At 40.9% G+C, this 9,344-nt stretch overlaps 1 protein-coding gene across 1 annotated transcript; it reads right to left on the bottom strand.

Annotated features, from left to right (window-relative positions):
* Positions 1 to 2,540: 2,540 nt before the first annotated feature.
* Positions 2,541 to 8,688, bottom strand: LOC139739813 (RING finger protein 37-like). The gene is made up of 4 exons (XM_071650406.1): positions 8,625 to 8,688; positions 5,372 to 6,946; positions 3,940 to 4,044; positions 2,541 to 2,740 (listed from the first exon to the last, which is right to left on the bottom strand). Exons 2-4 carry the CDS (start codon positions 6,798 to 6,800, stop codon positions 2,541 to 2,543), a joined length of 1,734 nt encoding a protein of 577 aa, XP_071506507.1. The 5' UTR covers positions 6,801 to 6,946; positions 8,625 to 8,688.
* Between the last annotated feature and the right edge of the window lie 656 nt (positions 8,689 to 9,344).

Genomic DNA, 9,344 nt, shown 5'->3' with positions numbered 1-9,344 from the left:
GCGAGGTAACTTGAGAATCAATGTTTACATGACCACAGTGTTGTTCACATACATCCAACATGCTCAATTTGTCACTAATCAGTGCATTTTGCTTTTAGGTCACCAAGTTGCAGGACATGAAAAGTGGGTAGCACAGCTGTAATGGCAGCAAGAAAAAATAGAGAGCTTCAGACATAAAACTATGATTGTTATTGTTCATTATTTTTTTATTGTCATTGGCAAGTGTGCCAGCCTCTTTTATAGTGCAACTCTATCCAGTGGCCAGAGTGACTTAATGTAATACACGAGTTGAAAAATTAAATGTGAATGTACAATATCATGAAGTGGTTCTGATTTTGTGAGTAGTGTTGTGTGGAGGGATTACACAGATCTTCAAGACCTTTCAAAGTGTAGACAATTCGAAAACCCAAGTCAATGGGATACACACTGAAATGTGTATGATTGTCTCTTTTTATGTGCTCTATTGAACGTTTAAGAGAATGGTGTTTATGTGTGTCTTGTGTATGTGTGTGAAGAGTGTGACAGCAATACTACTACAGTGTATAATATGATACATCTGTAAATGTACAAACGAATGTCAAATAAGGTCTGAAAGACAGTTTGATTTCAGAACATGGCATGTTGCTAATTTGAAAATGACTATAAACTTTGGTGTGTTCTTTCAAAGCCACATAGGAGTACAAACACACACACTCATACACACACATTTTTATGTAGGTATGTATATGAAATACATGTACATCATTTATGGATTAACCATGTTTACTTCAAATCAGCTCAAAAAGTAAAATTGTGTTTGCATGTTGCAGATAAAACACTTCCCTTAATAATCTACACAGCACACACACACAAATTTATAGTTATGAGGGTATCGACAGCTTCAAAAAAATACTCTGTAATGTCAACAAAATATGTCATGTAGAGCTGTTCTGTATACGCATTACATTTAGCGAGTCTAAATTTTCGCGAATTTGGACTACTCAATGATTTCACGATCGTTGAGTACAATACTGAATGCAGAAATGTCTGCGTGCACGTCACATTCGTGTCGGGGATCAGAGTCAATATTTTCGTGTGTCTTTAAAATTGCAAATACATGTAGCACCTGACTTGCGAAATATATGAAATTAAAAACTTCGCGAAATATTCAGCGTATACAGGAAGTGGTTTAGCCTTACATCAAAGAGTACAAGCTATTTTTTTTTTGGGGGGGGGGGAAGGGGGGTCATATATTAATATGGCCTACTGGCTCTTGGTTTTCATGATTTGTAGGAGGTTTTGGACAACTACAGTAAAAACAATGATCGTTGATATCAATGGGAGGGTAAATGTGGAACAGGGTGGCCTGAAAGGACTGAAATCAAGGCTCTTACAAAGGAAAAACAAAACACACACTGAGATTTATCAAATGGACAAAATGTGACATGTCCACTGAATTTCGATCACCTTTTCCAGTCCCTGATTTAAAAATGAAATGAATAAATAAACCAGACAGAAGTCTTTATCAAACTTCAATAACAGTGCTCCTCTTTCGTACATGTTAAAGTCCACAGGTGATCAAACTGAGATTCAAAGTGAGAATAATTGATTTCAAAAGCCCCCACTGAAAACTTCTGATAATACAGAATTGAATAATACATTGCCCTGAATTCCATACTTAAAGAATTTTCTTCTCAACATAACAAATGACTTGGGGCTCCACATTAACATTTTTCTCCGGTGGCCAGTTCGGGCTACTAAAATACATGTATTTGAAAGTTTGGAGGCCCGAAAAAGAATTGTAGAGGCCTGGGGCCCGTCTTATAAAGACTTGTGATAGAAATCAATCACAAGTTTCTTAAGACTTGCAATGCAAGTTGTGATTGATTTGGGGACTTGTGATTGATTTGAAGTCTTTATAAGACGGGGCCCTGAAATAAAAGGAAATATAGCATTTCATTTTGAATTTTAGTTGTCTGATCCAGCCAACAACCGATAACCTGTTAGCAAATTTGGTGACCCAACATCAATTTTGGGGGGCCAGGGCCACCAGGCTACCATGAATGTCAAGCCCTGCTTAACTGTATCTTGTCTCCTTAGCCATGATTGAATGCTCTCTTTCTCTATCTCTGAATGGTCACAATTGCCTTTATCAAGGGCTATTTTCAGAGATATGAAAGTTTATTGGACTCAAAGGAGATTTCTCCATGGAAAAGAACTGATTCACAATTGATGGAATTTCAGATGTGCTCACACATGTCCATTAAATGCTCAAGAACCATGATATGGAATCTTACATATTCGACACAGGTATATAATGCTTATTTCAGCAGCATCACTTTGGCACTTAATTTTGCTCCAACATGATCTTATCGCAAAGAAAAAAAAAAAGAACTATGCATGTTCATCTTCTTGAACAAAACTATTCATTATTTCAATTTCAATTACAATACATGTACCAATCATTCTTCTTTCATCAGTCGCATTACATATCACAGTTTAACCACTATTAGTATTTCGGCACTTGTGGAAATGGAAACAAAAAAACTAGAGGTTGATCATCAGCTGCTGTGCACTCTTGACAATTCTGATCTGGTGAACGACTTCTTGCACCTTGGACAAAGTATTCCACTGGGAATGTTAGACACACAGTTTCTGCAAATTAAATGTCCACATGGCATTTTATAGAACACAGTCTCAGAGTCTTGCACTGGAGTTTTGCAGCTGACACATGATGTGAACTGGTCTTCGAGAGATAAACCTGCAGGGGGAAAAAAGAAGAACCAGTGTCGAAGGAATAAGCAGAGATGGTAAACTGTGGAGTACCACAACTGAAATGTATTCAGGCCATCCTCTCACATACCCCTTTATCACACAGAAAGGCAGCACCCAATAATTGGTTGGTTGTAAATTTTTTTGAGCAATACCCTATTCACACTTGGCAAACTAAATCATATATGAATCAAGATTCATTTATTGACATCTTTCCCATCTGAAAAGTCCCTTTTATCTTCTATCAACTATTGTTGCGACACATAATCATAAAACATCCATGGGGTAGCCCCCTTTTGGACTGAAAGGTAGGATGAGAAATTAATTGCCAACAGACAATGATCAGGGCCCCATTTTGTTTTGTTTTTTTAAATTTAGGATAGCAACTCTTGCTGGAATGGCAAATTCCCATAGCATTAGCCAATCAGGAAGCTGGATTCTTGTCGTTACCATGACAATTGCCCTTACAGCAAGACTTGCTATCATATCTCAACTCTTTATGAAATTGGGCTTAGATTCTCCCTGTGGAATCACTGCATTTCAATGGGTAACCAATGAAAAAATTCTATTTGAATTTGTGCACTTCCAGTCAAAATTGCCTAAGTCGAATTTATTTGGACTGAAGAAATAGCTTCAACTTAGAGAAAATTCAACTTGAGGGATTAAAATCAATAGAATATAAAGAGAAGAGGACATGAAAAGACCTTTGACTAAGGCGATTATTCGACTTATAATGCGAGGTTGCCTTAAGCAAAGTTGACTGTATTTGCATGTTTGGATATCACAAAGTAAACGGGCTATTCTTTGACATGAAAATGCCACCTTTCCAAAGTTCTTGCCGTAGGTAGCCTACCAATGTTTACAGTGCACTGCCGTCAAAAAGAAAACGGTTATAACGAAATTCTGGTTACAATGAAAAAAAAAAATCCGGGTCGCAAAATTATCAGCTCTATGTTTTTCATTGTTTATTTGTTTGGTTATAACGAAATTTCGATATGACGAAAGAAAACTGCCAGTCCCGAGGACTTTGTTATAGTGGGAGTCCACTGTACCATGTTTCGCCATATGCCTCGGCCGTGAGAGAGATGACCCATACAAATCAATCTGAATATGCCTATCAAAATGTCATTTCTTGGATCTGCACATATTACCAATACAGTAATAGATACAAAAATGCTAATAACTTGCCTCTTGTAGCACTGCTTGGTTTGCTGTATGACGGAAGAGATGCCAGAGTTGAGGCCAGGGCATCATTTAGACTGTTTGACACAAGCATCTCATGACTCTCTGCTCCTGCACAAGTTTGGGATATACAGTACATGTATGTATGTTAAGGAAAGTGGATGCCTTTATGCTTGCCTTACAGAGGAGGGAAATTACATTGGATGAAGTGCTTTTACTTTTCCCTCAACCAGTCTTTGTTTTGCTTAGCTTTTTCTTTCTGAATTGTGATCTAATGTTTAGACAGCATTGAAACAAACAAACAAACAAATATTTCAAATGATCTGGTTTGCAAATCCAAATTACAGTTAAACTCGCCTAAGTCGACATCGCATATGTCAAATAATCGCGCAAGTCGATGATTTTAAAAAGTCCCGATTTTTCCCCATTGACTTACGTGTATTAATTCACTCACAAGTCGAATTTTGTAAGTCGAATACTCGCCTAAGTCGATGAAATTCCAAGAACACTTTCACGGAAAAACCATTAAATTCACTGTGCCTAAGTCGAATAAAATTTTATTGTGCAATAAATCACTGTCAAAATCATGAGACGCCAGTTTTTGTTTACATAAGAACTAGCCCGACCAGACAGGTGACAAAAAATGATCTACGTGTAAAGTACTAGTATCAAAATTCAAAGCGATCGCATGCTTCGTGTTTGGAGGTCCGCTTGTCCAGCCCTGTCGCGCTAGCGCTACGTACGTACAGCGACTGGGCTGTGTATTGTCTGTGTATGTTTGCAGTCTGCGCTATGCAGTGGATGGATGAAGCTGCTGAGTTTTCAAAGCGGAAAGTAGGGGGAAAGTTACGGGCACGGGTACATCAGAATTACACCTCTACACGCATTTCAAGCCACGGTATGGTAAACTGGAATCAATCACTGCTCAAATATAGTTCATATTCACTTCCCCAAGGGTTAACAAGGGTGTAAAGTAATCGGACCTGTGCCAATACTAATGCACTGTCCATGCAAAGTTAGCCGCGGCCCTGCCGGGCGACCCGTGCTGCGGCACACCACCTCTCCAGCTCTCGGCTCCAGTGTAGACAACATACATGTACATTTATGCATAATGTACGTGTGGTGTAACTGTTGTTAAGTCGATTTTTTCGACTTACGCACAAGTCGAAAATCGCCTAAGTCGATGTGTTTTGCTCAGTCCCGAGAAGATCGACTTATGCGAGTTTAACTGTATTTTTATTTTCAGTGGATATAGGATTCAAAGACTTATACTTGTCTTTCTGAAAGACACTGCAACTGAACTCACATCTATGTACATAGCATGCAATTTCATCACTGGATTAAAATCAAATTAAAATAAAAGAGGAGAAAAATTAACTGGTTCAGCATGTGAATGAAGCAATTAAAGAATAGGAGAGAAAGAGCCTGTATTACTTACTATCACATGGCAGGGATGCATAACTGCTTGAGCTCACAGCCAGTGGGGGAATGTTGTCGGTTCCATAAATTTTTGATTTCTTGTTGTGAAGCAACGGATATTGCACGCCACTCTGAAATGTTTCTACCACAAGTTTCCGCTTTTTCCTCATCTCACTAGTGACACATGCTTCATCTTCTTTGATACTATAGGCACGTGTATGCGTGTTTATACTCCTAGAATTCTGTGCTGTTGACCGAGGATTTTGTGATGTTGACGGCAAGTTAGTATGGAGGAGAACCGAGGACTGAATTTGATCTCCCGAATGCAATTCTGGGTCTGGCTTGGAAGCCTTCCCTGCTGTCCTGGGCACTCCTTTGACTGCATCACCACCAGACAGCAGAAACTTGTCGATCCGTGCCTTCAGGTTGACGTTGGGGATGGGTTTGCTGACAGACGAAAATGGCACTCCAGTGAATGGATCGTTCTGGGGCCGGCCCCAGGTCGCTTCGATGCGATTATGCTTATCCAGTGTGTCCTTATCGACGGTGTGTCCAGACGGAAGCAGTATGGGAATGACCATCACCTCGCAGGTTATGGGGTCGAAAAATTCCTCTGGACATTCAGGTGAGCTGCCATTCACGGCATTTGATGCTTGTCGTTCTACTGACTGCCCACTCTGAGGCTTTCCAATAGCAGATTTTTCTGAGGAGCTGGTTTCCCTTGGAGATTGAAAGTTTGGCTGTCTGGGAACAGCGAGTAGACGGAGCTGCTTCGCAGTGCTTAAAATCTTGTTAATGACAATCTTGCCGCAGGATGGCGAGGGTTGACCCCATATTTCAACCTTTTTCAGGGCAGGAACCGACCCTCCCTGCACTCTAGTTATGCGAATCACAAGATGGTTTATTCGATTCACGTGCCAGGCCTGACCACACTTTAGATCCCTCCTCAGCACATTGTCTGCGTCATTTCCACACGGAGGGACGGGGAGAGAGTCTTCATACAATGACCTGTATCTCCTGTTAACAAACTGCATAATGTGTGGTGAAGAGTCTTGGCAATAAACCTTGCCTATATTTGTAAATATGGCACTGTCGACAGAGCTGCCTGTTTTGTTGCGAGCATTTCCAGAGTTTACACTGTTGCCAGTTTTACTATCAGACTTCTCACAACTATCGCTTCCTTGCAAGACACGTGCCGAGAATATTTCAATACCACTGGACCGGTGAGAACCCACACTGGGGTTGATGGCAATGCTGTGGATGTCGATGTCGAATGGAAGGGCAAAGGTTATGTTCAGCGGTGGCTTGATGAAGTGTTCGGCGAGGAAACCTTTCCACAGACCAAACATTCCAGGCTTCAGTAGGTTCTGCGGCTCGTAACCATCCGCACTCACCGAGGAGGCAGCAACAGTGATGCCGTACGCCGGATTGCAGAAATTGACAGCCATTCCAGTTTGCCTCAAAAATGAAGCAAAAATGGTTACTTCAGATTGGTGACACTGTGCTTTAAAGACCTGGGATGACACCACAATTCATTGCTGCAGGTGTTTTCAAGAAGGCAGAAAACCATGTATAAGTTCCATGATTCAAAAACCTGTGTGGCAAAGGAGGGAGAAAGGAAGAGAGAGAGAGATAGAGGGAGAGAGAGAAGACAACTTTAATACAAATCGTTTACTTCAATCAGATTGATCCCAAAGGTTACCACTACATGTAAAGCTTAAAAGAGCAATGCTACAGCCATATCTACTTTCAACCAACAAGGAAGTAATTGCTGAAAAGAAACTCTTTCCTGAATTCAATTTCTTTTAGTCCAACCTAGAGGTGCAAGCCCACGCCACGTCCACGTCAAATTTAACAGGCAAAACAGTAGAAGTTTCATTTCAACTGGACATAAAATGAGATTACAGGACCTTCCAAGTTTCACATTTTTCACAAAACAGTGATATTACCAAGGCCGGAGCAGCCGTGGGGGCCGTGGGGGCTTGAGGCCCCCACACTTTTTGTGCACCATACAAAGGAATACATAAGGTGTCATTACTTTGGGCCCCCACACTTTTTTCAACCCGGAAGTACGTAAGTGGCACTAAAATAGAAATAGATAGAGATCTTGAAGTATGGTGGCGGTAAGTTTTTTCTCTGAAGACCTTTTTTTTTTTGCTTGTCAGGTGAAAACACCCGGAAATGGGAGGGGAGACAGAATGAGCTGAGGACCTTTTTTTCTTTTCTTTTTTTTGCTTGTCAGCTGAAGAAACCTGGAAGTGGGCCCCACACTTTTGAAAACATTGCGCCGGCCCTGATTACTCACAACCAACGATATTTGATAAGCTGGTGCAGTGGTAGAATGAAGTGAATGTGATGCTTCTGCTGTCATCACCCTGCATGTCTCCCATTTATGTGCACTCAAATATTAATGAAATATCATTACTTGAATAGTTGAAATGAAATTATAAAGCAAGACTCATGTATGTCATTCACATCAAATTGTTGTTTTGCTGTAAATAATCGAGCAACGATGACTTGAAATCATTGGAGGGGGATTGTACTGTATTAATTGAGCAAACTATGATTCTTAAAAGATAGATATGAACAATACAATGCCATGGAAAGTTTGGAAGTGACTAAGCTTGCAGGTTTGTGGTTGCCCTTTTGACATTGTTTTGTGAAGACATGCAAATTCAAAATGACATAACCTCTTCCCTACTTCTAGCAGTTCTACCGTGTCTACTGTTCAGTTTCCTTGCCTTCTCAATTTCTGACAATGAATGGCTCTTTCCTAAACTGTCAATTTAATGGGGCTGCTCTGCATCATGACAAATATTAATTTTTACTAGGGTCTACACCATCTACACCAGAAAGTGGCATAATATTTAATTTGAACTCAAACTCCCTATTGGCATTGCCATTATTGGTGCAAATGTAAGTTTCTGCAGGGGAAAAAACCGTGTTCATATCCCGTGTCTAGCAAGCATGCGGCGAGAGGTGTCCCTAAAAATACAATACGCAGAGGAGCGGACAGTGGGCCGACGCGACTGGTGACGGGATCAGCGGGGAAGCGGCCCGGCAGATGCGAGGGAAGACGATGCAGCTGCCCCCATCCTGCCCACACGGCTCGTGAGAACCTCATTCCCATCCTCGGACCTAATAATTGAGGTGGAAAGTTGTGCTTTTCATCAATAGCCAGCGGCTATCTTGTCCTATCGGCTACTCATGACTCTTGTTATCCCAAACCATTAGTAAAAATGCAGAAATATGTCGCTAGACCCTCTATTTACCTCGGACAACCCGATGCGAACAGCGGCCTTCAGTTCCCCACACAGTGTTCCCCATGGAGGCAGACATCTTGTGGATATCGCTGTGCATTCTGGGAAAAAGGCATAATTCGACACCTGCCGACAACGAACAATGATTGGTCAAAAGTTTGTGCGGGTGGGATAAGATCGAGAAGACGCGAAAGTGGATGGGAGGTTGCAAAGATCTAGTAATTATTTTAAAACAAAAAAACAGAAACGAGAGGAGTGGAGAATGAGGCAGGGCCTACAAGTTATTAAAATATGACCAAGTTCAGACTACAGGGTAGATTATTGAAAGTAATCAGGGATGTAAAACAAGGGTCGCTTTCTATGAAGACAGTGATCAAATCTTGGTCCTCACTCCTCAGGGTATATATGCTCCTGTTAGTGTTATGACCATCATTTCCAGTTACCATAGAACACAAATGTCTTTATATTCTTGGCCAAGCCGGACATTCTGTTCCACCCTCAGAGTTGAAAGCCCAGTTGACCGTGTAAAAATTTACATTCATTTTAACAATTCCACGATATTATGTCAGGATATAAGATCCAGATAGAATACTTACATTTCACTTCTCTCTGTCTTCATTTTGGGGTGGTGGAACGTCCCCCCCCCCCCCCCGCCGCCGCCATTTTACACATTATGTCGGAAAAGAATCATCAGCACTCAGTATTGATGACATACGTAAATACTCATACTCG

This window comes from Diadema antillarum, unplaced genomic scaffold (assembly GCF_040938485.1).
Source record: "Diadema antillarum isolate AM-2024a unplaced genomic scaffold, OU_Dant_1.0 seq00000819_RagTag, whole genome shotgun sequence".
NCBI lineage: Eukaryota > Metazoa > Echinodermata > Echinoidea > Diadematoida > Diadematidae > Diadema > Diadema antillarum.
The sequence above is the reverse complement of the archived record's forward strand: the minus strand, read 5'-3'. Positions and strand labels throughout refer to the sequence as shown.